The sequence below is a fragment of the Camponotus vicinus genome, unplaced genomic scaffold, assembly GCF_025532165.1.
Source record: "Camponotus vicinus isolate PSW18456_S1 unplaced genomic scaffold, iyCamVici1.0 SCAF_1, whole genome shotgun sequence".
NCBI lineage: Eukaryota > Metazoa > Arthropoda > Insecta > Hymenoptera > Formicidae > Camponotus > Camponotus vicinus.
Genome location: NW_028141945.1, coordinates 4,633,775 through 4,649,100, shown reverse-complemented (window position 1 = coordinate 4,649,100; position 15,326 = coordinate 4,633,775). Strand labels below are relative to the sequence as shown.

The 15,326-nt window shown below is 42.8% G+C and overlaps 1 protein-coding gene across 6 annotated transcripts in view; it reads right to left on the bottom strand.

The window, feature by feature from the left end:
* Positions 1-15,326, bottom strand: part of Kdm3 (Lysine demethylase 3) — a 334,026-nt gene that overhangs the window by 115,916 nt on the left and 202,784 nt on the right. For all 6 annotated transcript variants that reach the window (XM_083094679.1, XM_083094698.1, XM_083094689.1 and 3 more), the window contains one exon: positions 9,622-11,914. In XM_083094679.1, coding sequence (XP_082950805.1) covers positions 9,622-11,914 — 2,293 coding nt within the window. The remainder of the gene's footprint in view (positions 1-9,621; positions 11,915-15,326) is intronic.

Below are 15,326 nucleotides of genomic sequence, written 5' to 3'. Positions count from 1 at the left end.
TTTGTAGAGTGAATATTTTCATTCTATGTAGCATTTTCACTCTATATAGAGTGAAAATTTTCACTCATGAAGAGTGAGTAAAGCGCATGTGAAACGCGCATGAGTCCGCCATTAGCAACACTGTCGTATCGTTGTCTCGCGACGTTACCAACTCGTCGCACGTGTACTTGGTATACAAGACATATTAAAGTAACTTCTTAGGGATATATCTTTTTATTTTAACATATTTCGAAATGTAAACATATTTTTGTGTGTGTAACGTTAAATATATTTATATAGCTGTGACAAGAAAAAAGGAGGTTAATCGGCTTTTACACCGACAATGAGATAACATGCTGTGTGCGATGTTCAGCTTCGATTAATTCAAGTAAAAAGCAATGATTGCTTCTCATTTCAATTAATCGAAGCTTCACGTCATATACGTAACGTGTTATCTTATTATTAGTAAAAGACGGCTTAGAATCTCACTTCCTAAGAGTGAATCTGTTCACTCTTAATTGAGTGAAAAATAACTTGACGAAAGTGATGACTCCACTCTGATTGAGTGAATTATTCACTTCAAACCGAGTGACACATTCACTTTACGTTCAGAGTTAAACAGTTCACTTTTGTGAAAAGTGAATGTTCACTAATTACGAGTGGCAGTATTTTCACTATCACTTGGAGTGAATATTCACTCGTTTGGAGTTAGATTTCACTCTAAGAAATTTAGAGAGTACCTGCCAGCATCGATTTCAAATTTGTCAAAGAACCTGCGGCTGAAAGCGCATCCGGTGCAGCGGCGAGATATCCTGTATAGACAATACGCTATAGAAAGCACCTTCTGACACATTGTCGATCAATCGGCCAATTCGCGAACACGCGGTATGCGTCTGGTTTCGATCCTTTGACGGTACCAATGCTGGTATTGCCGGTTCGCCACAAATGCACGAAATTTTCCCCAGGCACCGCTCGCCTATCGATACGCAAAATTCGAACGCTCATGATGTCACGGACATGCGGCTCGCAATTTCCGAAATAACCGAGCGTTTTGCAGCATCGAACAAAACGAACGCTGAAAGCTATTTCATTCACGTGTCACTACTCGGCGTAGTTCTGTTCATTTCATATTATGGCCAATGACAGCTGCTTGGTTAATCACCATTTTTATATAACTGATTAGTTATATAAAGAAAATGTATAGACATCCGCGATTTCAGTCAATATTGTATAAGTCCAAAAGATCGAAAAATATTTCTTTTTACACGTTAATGTTAAATATAATATTAAATATTTCATAAGCAACTTTTTTCGCAAAAAGCCCGTTTCTCGCTTGAAATTATTATTATTAAAATTATTAATACATTTTATCAACGAAATATTACGCTGCTATTAATTTAAAATTATTACAACGAATATTATTATTATTAATGATGATATCATAACTATACGATGTTATCAAGAAGATGGCTAGAATATTAAGGAGAGTAAAACGAAGCTTCGACCTTGGATACTCGAATGCCCAATCGTACGCTACAAGGCTGACTTAAGTTACGACTCTTTCGTTGCGACGATTACATACCGAACGAGCCAGACAGAGGAGTTACATCATTCTTCTTCTCTCTGCTCGATCTCGTATGCCCTACAAAGTCCTCTGACTTCGTTGGATTTACTGTTAGCACAGCCCACGTTCGCTCGCTCGCCGATCTTCGCACACGAGTCCCGCCTGGAAAGCGGGTTCACTCCGGATGGTGTAGTACGTAACACGAGACTAATGTACGAGCGTATATGTTCGATAGCGTATACGTATGCGAACTCGTGAGTGCGCATCCGCGAGAGAGAATAACGAGACACATAGGCGTCAGATTTCAAAGGGCACGTGTTTCGAGAGAAAATGACAAATGTAAGTAATTGTGCACGAACATATTTTGTTTCACGAAAGGTTGATTGAGACGGTTTATTTGTAGTTTTTATTCCTAACATTATATTTTCAAATATCTTTATATAAATTTTAATTAAAAAAATATCTATTTTAATAAGTCTGTTATAATATCAAATAAAACAGTGATATTAAAAAATTCTCTCTCCTCTCCAAAAATAAATATTATATTATTCAATATATTAAATATAAATTTCTCATATAACAAAGAAAATACAAATGTATAAAAATCCCTCGAGTTTTCAACAGAGCCGAGAAAAATTCCGTTCGTGCATTTCTTTTCAGGAAAAATTCTCACATCGTGTCCGGCGCGACCTCGAGCGGCCGTCACTTCCCGAGGCGGTATCTCGAAACGAGACGCGAATTCTAATCTCTACGCCGTTGCAGTCGTAGATAACGGCGGAGGGGAGATATCAGAAGATACGAGAGTGTGCGTATTTATCGTACATACATAACCGCGCGCGAGCGAGTCATCGCGGACAGATTCCGCGCGCACGTATGTGTGCGTGACGGGCGTGTAAACTGCCCGGCGAGCTGATGGACGTGTGCCACGTGAACTGCATAATGAACAGTGATCATTGCCTGTACCTCGCCTACTCGAACGCGCCCCCGGTGAGAAGATAACGCGATGACCTCGAGATAAATTGGTCGTCCGTGTTGATCATGGCGATCGACTTGAGATGAACGACGGTGTCGTTCGAGAATGGCGTCAGTTGCATTCCGATCGAGACGGAAGAAATACACGCGACGCCGTTTTGATTAATCGATTAATCGATTCATCGATTCGCGCCTTACGAGATGTCTCCGTGAACTTTACACTCGATTGAATACGAGATACATGCATTGGAAAAGAGCGTACTATATACACACACATATATACGGTAGATTAATTTTAATATTTCGATTTGAGAGCACGCGGAATATATTTTTGACTGTATATAATTGATTACAATTTAATTTAATTTTATTATTAATTTTGCAATTATTATATTTAAGTTCACGTGATGTGAAAATGTAAATTGTAAATATTTCGAGATAGCTATTTTATGGTTTATTAAAAATCTCAAATGCAATGTTTCATTTGTTTTATCAGATTCAAATAATTTTTTATAAATCGTATCTTGTTTATTTATATTTCTCGCCATATTTCAATTGTACTATATACAGCGGTAAGATAAGATAAAATCGAGCAGTGCACACTAGGATTAATTTCAAAAACCGTAGGGAAACGTTCGCGTATAGAGATATACACGGTGGCCTTGAACGACGACTGTGTGATACGTCGCACTAAGCGAGACTTTCGATTCGGCGGTAAAACTGGGTGAATCGCGAGATATCCAGGAGTGATTCAGAGTAATACGTGACGCAATCCAGAGGAGTTGAAGGCACCGATGAGATTTATTTCCTAGTAAACGTGTTTTACACACCTCTGGCGAACACGGTTACCGAAGTGTGACCGCAAAAGCGACAAGCATTGTCCTCGAGATAAATCGGTGACGAGTAATTGAAGGCGGTTTTTACGAGAGACATTCCATAGATATAAAACTATTTGTAACTGGTTATTTTTAAAAAGCTATAATAACAGTGCGATAATTTAATCGCTCACAAAGATTTTCACGTATCAATGTAACGCTAGGTGAGCAGTAAAAATATTTTCTATCGAGTAAAAAAAATTGAAATATATTTCGTAATGCTAAACTCCATCCTCGTCCATTTTATCAATTTTTAATCATTTGGATCAATTATTTCATGTGTGACGTCGCGATATATTTACTCTTCCATTATCCTATTAGACGATATTGCGATGCGGACACGCGAACGAGTCGTTGAGTGCCCGGTATATATTTTTACAGCTTCCTGCCGCATGCATTTCTGCTCGTTCTTTTCTCCTCCCCGCTCGTACCGGTTAACAAACGGTCTCGGACGAGGCCACAGGGGAGGGAGAAGGTTAAAGAGCAGAAGGAAGGAGAGACGAGAGAATGGATCGAGAGGGTGCGAGATAGAGAGGAGAAGAGCAGGAGGAGATGAGGGGGATTTGAGAGATAAAGAAGCTGCGCGTGACCTTGTGCCCAAATGCCAGTTTCTGATGCCGCAGCCAGCCGATTACCTCTCTCGGAGAGGCCGGGCTTGCATAAGCGTTAAATCGCGGTCGTTACACGCGGAGCGAGGAGCACCCGACGAGGAGAGAACACGTAATTGAACGTATTTGGAGCAAAATAACAGCGCGAACTGCCCGTTAGTCTCGCCTTCTCGGGGAAAAAGGGTAAAACAGCAGACGACTTTTCGCCAAGGGTATTAAAAGACGTAATTAATGATTATGCAGATGCGGCGCAGAACTGGGATATCTGAAAGTATCGAGCTATAGCTGGTTCAAAATATTTTACGGGCAAATCAAAAGGTATATTATTAAAGTTATCACACATATCATGCTCCTTGATAATGTCTCTCTTATCAAAATTTTATTTAAATTGCTGCACTAAATAATTTTCCTTTCGTGTAAAATGGTTCAATTAGTTGAATCGGTGCATCAATTATTTCGTTAATGGTCTATTTAAAAATATGTAAATTACTAAAGCGTCAATCTTGGAGAGAAAAAGATGGATAGATTAGATCTTATTTGCATCTGAACGGTAATCTATTCGGTACTATTGTTCCGTTATCGCGCCGCATAAAAAAGAGCATCGAAACGAGTATATGTGAACGCGTGTCTCCGGGAAGTAATCGTCTTGGCGACGTTTCCCGTTGCGGGAAATTCCAGGAAGTTTTGAGCCGACGCGACGACTCGAAACGTAGGCTCGCGTGATATCAGGCAAATGCAACGTCGCGTTTCGCGACGTCGTCTCGTGCGGATAACCGATCGCCGCCGATCCGTATCTCCGCTTTATCGAGTTTCCAATTTCACCTGTTCGTTATACGGTAACGAGCGATTACTTCTCCCGGCTAACTCCGTAACAACATCCCTCATCGATATCCCGAGTAAATTTACTGTTTAATTTGCCGACAGCTTTCACAAAGCAAAGACCGATAACTCGCCTCCTTCGTTAATACGACGTTAGCTCGCAACGTTATCGCGTTAACGATATAACGTGCTTGAATTTGCTATTTCGGTTGGTAAAATACTGTACAAGAAAAAAAAGACTAAATTTTGTTTATCTTTTCTCCCTTGTTCTGTATTTATATTCTGCGATATCTCTTTAAATAAATCTTTTTTAAAAATTCTGCAACATAATTAAACTCTTTGGTATCACTTTGACAAAACTCTTTGGTATCACTTTTTGTCGACTAATTTTTAGTGAGCGAAACCACCGATATCCTTTCTAGGAACGAGAATAATTTCGTCCGCGCACGATTAATCTCAACCATTCCTTTGTATTCGGGAACGCATTTCAAGTCTCGCGTGACTCATCGCGGAGGCCAGGATTGAACAGAAAAACGATGCATCGATCAATCAAGCTTTAATACCTCGTGATCGAGTGCCACCGGCTCCGGTGGGATCCCAGAAGAGAGAAGATGGGGCGCGCACAAGAACGTGGGATATCGATCGCCGAGGGATGGGCCGCGTAGTTAACCTTCGTCGCTACACGATGGTCATTAGGGTAACTCTCTCACCGCGCTTTCCTTCTTTTTGCTACACTCCCCTCGTGGATCCGCTTGTTCCTCTCGACGAGAGAGAAAGGGAAAATCGTGAACGGCCGCGGATGCTATCGGGCAGCTTTGGCCTTGAAAATATCTCGAGGATACGAAGACGATTAATTTGTCTGCGCAAACTGTTGCTTCGGTCGGTAATTTCTGCGGAATATATCGCGATTCGTGTATATTTTCGATTTTAATCGTCACCGTTACGTGAGACGAGCGATTGCGCAACGGAAAACCGAATATTATTTTTTATGAACAAAACTTGAGGGAGATTTTATTCGGGTTTTTGCATGATCGATCTCTAATTTTTGCGAATTTATTTCTGATGCTTATATAAATGTATTTTATATTTTTATTTTCTAACAAAAATTTGACATTTGCGCGATTTTCCTCTGTGCTATTATCGACCAGATGTCGGCGATAAAAATCGATTTTTTTTATATTATGGAAAACGCGTATGAATATTTTACATGACGATAAATAAATCGGAGACTCACTTGGACACGCGTCTATTCGCGAGCGAATATAACGAGATGATTGAGAGTTCGTATGTCTCTCTCTCTCTTTCGTCCAAAATAAAACATCGTGAAGTCCGAAAAAACGTGTCATAATATAATGTAGTCAAATCCAACGTTATAAAAATACTCGGGAATGATATTTAGAGAGACTTGGCATCAACCTGATGTAATATATTGTCAAGTCATCGCGTGTCTTCCCGGGCGTCCCCTCTTTCGAACACGAGCAGCGGCAGACGTTGTAGGAGGTCATCATTGTCGTCTAGTAGCTTGCCAACCCAAACCCTCCGCCACCTTTTTCCGCCTGGCTCTCTCTCGAGAGAAGCTTTAATATCTCAGTCATGTTCTCCCGGTTCACGAACTATTAATTATCCCTACCTAAATGCTCGCTGAACTCATCGCGTGGGTCAGGTCGATGGATTTTTTACGAGGATTAACTTCAGTGACGCGTTAATAGCAGTCGAGATAAAAAGAGACGCGGTTCTCTCGTTATATCCGTTAGTCAATCGTGAAGAATCCAAAGAATAAAAGAATATCCTATATAAAATGAAAAATTGACCTGTACAAGATGTCTTAAAAAACATGTGGACTCAATGTTATTTTTATAAAGACAAAACGACATCGCGTCGAAAATATAACGGTTATATTTTTAAGAATGAGAATTCTGTGTATTAATTTTTTAAAACATCAAGATATTAATATAGTTCTTTTTTGATTTGTGGAAATAATCTTGTCGCGCGATAACGGGTCTATATTTAAATTATTCATAATCTAAAGTTTATAATCACTTTGAAACTTTCAGTAACTTTAGCATAGGATATACACGTCACTTGTTTCAATCGATACCTCGCTAAAATGAAATAGATATGTGATCACTGACAGACGTGAAGTCACGGCCGACCAAGTTTCCTTTGTTACTGATATCAGAAAGGGTATAGAAAAGTTTTATGCTTTCAAAACTAACTTTTTACGCGTTAAACTTTAACTGTGGATAACTGCAAAATGGAACTGTTTGCAAGAAGAATTTATCGATTGTAATAACTACGAAACGATAAAAAGTATCCGCAAACTGCTACGAGATAAAAAAAAATCTTTCAAATATTTTAAATTACCTTAGATTTTTCAAATAATTCAATTCGATTCAATCAAACTGCTTCGATTTTTAAATATCGAGAAAATTATCATTTTTACTTTCTATTAATTCCTTAAAAATTTCAACTTTTAACCAGTTCACTGGTACACCCGAAATCAACGTTTTGTGCCAAAACTGGTGAGAGCAAATAAATTCGTATTTTACATGAAAGTTTATCTATAAGGTGTTTTTTGCGTCGCTGGTGACGAATCAAGGTCGAAATTTCAAAATTTAAAATGGCGAATCCAATATGGCGAACTAATTTTATTTCATTATGGAGAAGATCAAATTCGATATGTTCGCGTTTTTCGAGTCTCTTATGATGAATCTATAGACAAAATTGCAAAATTTAAACTGGCAGATCCAATATGGCGGTTTCTAGTGATTAACTTTGATATTCCATTATGGAAATATATCACACTCAATACGTTTTTTGGTCGCAAATAATGAATTAGTTCAAGACATTCAAACTTGAACATATCGAATTTGAATCTTCTCTAATGGAATAAGAAATATAATAATAGAATAACAAAATTAATTCACCATATTAAATCCGCCATTTTGAATTTTAAAATTTCGATCCCAAATTTGTCATCAGCGACCCGAAAAATGTGGGTGTATCAAGTTTCATGCAAATCCGTTGAAAATTGGCAAAGTTATTCATAGTGGACATATATGGGCCATTACCAGTTGTGGCACTTTTTCTTTTTGGCCATATATGGGCCATTACCAGTGAAGTGGTTAACAATCCTCCGCGCGAGACATAAAAACTGACAATGAGACATATAATCGAAATTGTCACCGAGCGACACCGAAAGTTTCGGCGGGTGGCCTTCGGCGAGGTCAAGCAAGGCACCGCGCACACGAGTGGCAGGGTCATCGACACGTGCCGATCAGCGACAGCGTCGGTGTGTTGGTAAGTGTCCCACCGGTTTATTTATACAAGCCGAAGAGCGACGGTTTCGGGTCACCGCCTCGTTGTCGGCGTGCCGAGCGAATGATGACTCGATTACTCAAACGAGCCTCGCTCGCTCTATCGCGATAATCCGGCGGAAGTTGGAGGAGCGACTCGCAGCTGGCGCCCGGAAACGCATGCAAATACACACACGCGCACGCACGACGTGGCCGTGGACGTACGCACGCTCGAGAACCCGTCCACCTCTTTCTTTAAGCGCGTCTCTCCGCGTGCCTATCTTCTTCTCTCTGCGCACACGGAAAAACGAGAATGGCGAATATACATGTATGCATGTGTGTACGTATATAAGTACACACACTCGCTTGACGTAGTCACGCGAGAGCGGATCGAACAAAGAAAGTCCGATGGCTAGAAGCGACGACGAGAAAGCGCCAAATGCAGCTGCTTCAACGGTCGGACATCCACTTCCACGACAGTCTCATTTCCTCGCGAATCCACCGGTCAGCTGGACATTTCATTTGCGAGAACACGCGAGCGAAAGGTAAATTATGCTCGACGATTCGCTTATTTCGAAAGATAATTAAAAGATCGAGAATGAGGACGGGACGCGCTTCTCGAGCGAAATGACTTGCGATATTATTCCTAATATCAAAGTGCTTTATTTCCGCGTGATTTCTATGTCGAGGTTATCGACGAGGCGCGATTAAATGAGCGAAAGAAAAAGAGTCGCGATAAGACGCGATCATAGATTGCGACGAGCGACACGCGTCGGAGGAAAACTGATTAAAGCTTAGACAAGATTATTGACATAACGTGGTCACGATACCGTCGCGCGGTCGTTTAATGTATTTGATTATTGTGTGCGTATTGGAAACCGCCCGTGCATGCGCCAGAGCTATTAATGGCGCGCGTAGTCGAGCGGAAAAATAGCCGTGGTGGATAAAAACTTTTTATCGTCGTTGCATATCGCGTTGCAACTATCAATTGACCGAGCTGATATTATAGCAGATGTAATAAAACATCGAGCCTCTTACAGCGCCGTTTATCGAGACGCGAATCTTACTTTCGATTCACGTAAATTCACAAACGTGTATCAATGTTTGCATTCTCAAGTGCTTTGCATTATGCGCTCGAGGAATTAATATTTTTAGCTCGACATGAAAAATAGAAGAATTAATTTAAGCAAATCTTTTCAGAAACCAACATTTCCATTTAACTGAATATCTGATCTTGAAAATGTCGATATTGTTAAGTCATTCATTTAAAGGAATAAAGAGAGAAATCCACTTTTTTTTATTTGAGATTGTTTCACCGATATTTTCGTAAAATTAAAGTCGAGTCCTCAATTTCGAAGATTAAATAAAGTGAATTTTAAAGCAGTTTTTTTTTAATTCGTCTATTTTTCACTGCATACGCGATATGTCGTCGATTGAAAATTCCTCGACGATTTTCACGGATGGTCGCGCATTCGGAACAATAACGAATCAAAGAGAAGACGACTCACCGCAGCAGCCTCTCGTGGCGGTCTCTCTCGAGCAGCTCCTCCGGGCTGGGTTGCTGCGGTCCCAGGAGGGTGTGCGATAACGGCGGGTAGGTCCTGGACTGGATAGGCCTCCAGAGCATGTCGGACGCGACGGCGGCGTGATGACCCGGAGGCGCCGGGCTCTGATAGCCGACCGGCGGCGCCGTGGCCGCGGCGTTCGCGGGGGCGTTAGGCGCGCCCTGGGGATGCGCCATCAGCAGAGCCGTGTGCTGGATGCTCTGCACGTGCCAGACTCTGGCCGGTGCGGCGGCCGTGGCTAGCGATGCCGATGGCGTCGAGGACGACGTCGTCTCCTCGACGCTGAGCGCCGAACTCCTGCTGCCGCTTCTCTCGTCGCCGGAGCCGGCGCTTCTCAGCGAGCTTACCCCGCTGTCGGAGCCGCTGTCGCCGTAAGTGCCGGCGATGCCGCCGCTGTTGCTGCCTCCCGACGCCCGTATGCCACCGATCGCTGTAGACACACCAGCGAGTATGCCCGCACCAGGTATACCGGCCCCGGGCTCCACCTCCATGAGGCCGCCGCCGGCCTCATCGCCACCCCTCGATGTGTGAGACTGTTGTTGCACCTCGAGGAGGCTCGACGGGGTCAAGTGGGTGGGATGATGATGGTGTTGATGCGAGCTGCTCGTTAACTGATGATGATGATGATGATGCTGCGGCGGCGGCGGCGGTTGCTGCTGTTGGTGATGATGGTGAATCACCGGACTACCGGCGGAATAACGCTGCTGATGGTGTTGTTGGTGATGATGGTGATACTGTTGTTGTTGTTGCTGTTGTTGATGATGCGGCTGATGATACGGCTGTAGATGATGGTGATGGTGGTGACCGGCGATCGGCGGTGGCGGCTTGTTCAGTCTCTCGGCAAGGATGATCGGACTCTCGTTGTGCCGACTGCGCTCCTGCTCCCGCTGTTGTTCCAGGAGCAGGCTATTCTGCCTGCCGGGGCCGCCGCCGCCGCTGCTACTAAGCGGACTCAGCCTCTCCAGCACGGAGCCTGAGTCCTGACTGCTCGACTCCAGCAGTTCGACGACCGATTCGACGCTGGCCGCCCTCGCGCCGCCGACGCTACCCACGCTATCCTCCGTGCCTAACTCGGTGGTGGTCAGCTCCGTTCGGCGCGACCGCTGCGAGCCCGCTTCCTCCTCGCTAGCGTTCTCGTCGCGCTCGTCCTCCGCCGCCGCCGCTGCCGCTGTCGCTCTCGCGTCCTCTCCGTCCTCTTCCGCGAAGCCGTTCGCCTTGGATCGAGTCGTCGACTTCAGCAGCGACGGGCTGTCCTCGCGAATGACATTCGTCTTGTCGCTGACCAGCGGCGAATCGACGTGCAATCCATTCACGAATAACTGCGGTGGCTGCTGTTGTTGCTGTTGTTGTCGTTGTTGTTGTTCTTTCCGCTCGCCGATCTTATCCGCGCCCCGATCGATCGCGCGAGCGTCCTTTTTCGGTTCTGGCTTGTTATCCGGCTGTTGTTCCTCGGAAGCTGGATTGCCCCCGGGATCGACTTTATCCGGAGGTGGCGGCTCGGGTTCTCTGTCCCGTTCCCTGGATTGGCTCTCTTCGTTCTCCTCGAGTTTGTCGACCTCCCGTTCAGCCCGGTCGTGTTTTTCCACACCGGCTTCCTCCTCCTCCTTGTCGTCCTCCTCCTCGTCCTCCTCCACCACCACCTCCCCGGCCCGATCCGCTGCAGCTTCCTCGGCGTTTTTGCCCTTACTACTCTCGGATCGGAGCTTTCTGCCGACGGGGCTTGTTCTTAGCCGCTTAGTCAATGGATCGCAACGTTCCGGACTCTCCTCATTCTCCCTTTCGAGAGCTCGTTCTTCCTCCTCCTCTTCCTCCTCTTCCTCGGATCTGCTACCGAGACGTTCGTCCTTGTCGGCTCTCGCGCCGCTTCCGGTACGATGATGATGATGCTCGACAGACTCCTCCTCTACGCCTGGCTTGACTTCCTGGCCGCTCCCTGGCCTCGGCCTTCTTCGTACCGGTCTCTGATGCTGCGCCGGACCCTGATGGTTGGCGGTTGGACTCTTTACCGCGGCGCCGCGTCTTCGTAGCTTCGAGGCGCTTCCCGACGCGCTATTCGCCTCTTCCAACACTGGCCGAGCTACACGGTTGCTGACCTTGCCCGACGGCGGCCCTTTATTCTCTCGATCTTCCTGCTGTCGCGTGGATAACGCCGCTTCCGTCGACTCTTTTTCGGTCTTCTCGCGACTAGCACCTTCGCTCACACGTCGACGTCGATTGTTGCGAGCGTTATTCTTCTCTGAAACGAAAGAACGAATCGCAAATGTAATATAAATAGAAATAAACATTAAAAAATAAAATTGATATTGCAATTGTGCGTAAAAATTTTTATTTATAATCGCGAGTACGGAAATACATATTAAAATACGTTTACATATAAAAAATATATAAACATTAATATTGTAAATTTATCAATATTGTATTAATATTGTAAATATTATATTATTGTGGTAAAATCTCGTTAAAAATATCTATTACAAGTTGATACATCTACATAGTTGATACATCCTCCATCTATGTCACATTTGTAAAACTGTAACGTAGAAAAGAATAGCGAATCGTTAACATAGCTTTAACAACTTCTTTTGCTTCATGCTCTACTTTTGTAATCGTGATAGCGTTATAATATCGTTACAATGTACTTTTATATCAGCGTAATTGGTAACTGTATATTATTTCTATTTTATAGAACCGTACGACAGGTGGATATAACTGACGAGAGAAGTAACCTTTAACCTGGAGAGTTTTTAAAAGAGCATAGACGTCAAAACTTTTCCTCGTGCAATCTTAATCTAACATCGTGCGACTCGAAACTTTTTTATTCACGATTCTCTTTTTATATATCCGCGAATAAAGAATTCCTGAACATTGCGTGTACGTATTTAATTTCCGATATTACGCGACGGAAATTGCTGATTATATGCGCAAAGAGCCGTCGCAGATCGGCGAACGAGCCGCATAGCCGCTAATTATTGAAATTATTGATGGTAGATTATCACGCACTCGATATCCCTGCGCACGAAGGTTATCTCGATACCCTTGATCGGTCCGCATAATTGTGGCGACCGATCGATCCCTACAGCTGTCCGGTACATCGGCTGTTCACCGTGTAGAGAGATGATGGGGCTGATTTACCGAGGTAATCCCTTTGATGTGCGCAATCAGTGATTCGCATAACTCGGTAACCCTAGGACGCGCTATATAAAGCAGTCTCCCTGGCAACTTCTGCGATCCCTCTCCGCCCCCATTCCATCCGTGCTTGGCATTCGTCGCATATATATCAACATTTGCATATTTAATATAATTTTTGTGTATTTTTTTGCAATCATATATTTTGCAAACCCCGTATAAAATTGTTAATTATAGAGTAGTCATTAATGTTGATGATATAAATCTTGAGACAATTATTATGAATTTTATTCAAATGGAAAAATGAGTTATGTAAATTAAAAAAAAAAGACAAGAGAGCGACGATTTTAATTTTTTCTTAATATGAAACATTCTAATTAACAATGCTTTAAATATTTCTAAATATCATTTCAAGTTTTGACATTAAAATAAATCATGATAAAAATATCTGAATTTATTTCTTCTATCTATGTCACGTTAGTAGAAGTGTAATATAGAAAAGAAAGCGAATCGTTAACTCTATTTAATGATGATCATAAAAAATTGATATCATATAATAATCGTCATAACAGCTCAAGTCCTAAATTACAAGATTATTATTTAGCGTTGTATATTTTCGTAATGTATTAAACCAAATCTCTATTAGCATGCAGTCATATATCATCCCAGATATTTCGGAAGCTAGCAAGCTCGGTAAAATGATATTGTATTATCAATCGCTGTAATAAATCTTCTCACTGACCTCGATCGAGAGCGATGCGCGCATTGACAAGGAGCATCATTACATCCGAGGAATCGTGCGGCGATTCACCCGGGTTTCCGGCTCCCGTCGCGTCAATCCGGCAAGCGGGTTCAAGGGAGTTCAAGAGGGTCTTCGATTAACCCAGTAGGAACATGACCGTTAGCATGGGAGCAATTTGCAACAATGCACATCATACACATATATCCATCCCGAGGAGAGGCGAGCGAATAGAAATGCATGCTCATGTATACACGCATGCGTGTTTGTATGTGTGTGTGCGTGTATTCGCGAACGTGAGAGAGAGAGAGAGATAGAATGGGGAGGCGGACAGGTAGAGGAGGAGCATGACACGCATAAGCATGCACGCACACACGCGTGTGCAGACAGACGAGCTGAGAGAAGGATGATGGGGCGGGGAAGGAAGATACAGAGGAGAGGGATTTATTACTCGGGATTTACTGTTATTACCCGGAGGGGGAGAGCTACTCCACAGCGGGCAACAGCGGGCAACAGCGATGCATACGTGGGGTGTATTTATCCGATATGTGCGGTTCGCGCGCGCGCGCACGTGCGCGTATGTGTGTGAACGGCAACACATGGATGTGCGTTGCAACGAGCCTCGACGTGCATCCCGTTTCCTAGCGACTGCGGTTTGTCGTTCTGTCGTTGCACAGCTGCGGCGTGCATTATATCGGGCGTAATTGAACAGTGATCGCGTACTTTGTTTCGCGCTATTGTTGCTCGCCACATGCTACTTTCGGACCGAAATACGATTATCTGGCGTCCTATTAATGCTCGATAAAAAACCGGCTAAACAAGACGTTACACAGTACTAAAGTACGAGACGTCAAGTGACAGAATATGACGACTTGACAACTTCACGGTGACTTACCAGGTATTGTTGTGGGATCTTCAAAAGATTGTTCGAAAGCCTTGGAATATTTTTTCAGATATTCTTTCAAGTATGTATTTTTTATAATTGAACAAATTGACATTTCTACGAAAGAATCTTTGTCTAGCAAGCTGTGGGGTGCCGGTTTTTCCAGAAAATATTTAACAGTTTGCTACGCTTCCGCGAAATCAAATGACAGAGTGGATAATCCTGGCAAAGAAATTCCAGAAAGAGGATTCTCCCTTCTCGAGAATCCTATATCAAGATATTAAAAAGAAGGATTATGCGACTGCGAGAATTCGAGAATACTTAAAAAATATATCGGAAGGTTAGCGTTTTTATTTTTTTATATTCTTATTTTTCGACCGAGAATATCTTCTTTTATCTGTTGTATCGTAAAATGACAATTGCGTAATGGAATACGCATATTTACATTCAAATACGATAACGTCGTAAATCAAGGCACGTTATCTTATGATTCTCGGAACATGCGATAGCCAGGTTATTAACATGCAACCATCATTTTGTAAAAACATTGCGAGATTATAATACAGTGCGAGATAAATGATTGTTTTTGTGTGCATATGACAGATTAGATATTTATATCCAAAGAAAAAAAAAATACTTATACTGGCAAATGTAAAGCATAATGTTAATCATTGGATTGTTTTCTCGCAGCACGTTGCATTATGTAAGATCTGCACGTGCGGTTTATTTGCATGTAAATTCTTATCGTGTGTACGAGAGCATGACAAATTGCTTTTGTCCTTTGAAACAAGTATGATGAAACGAAGTGAGTATTTTGTCACGAGTTCCACGTATCGATGGAGAATAAAAAAATTTACAACAATAACATTATTAAGAAAAATTTATGTAATACATAAATAA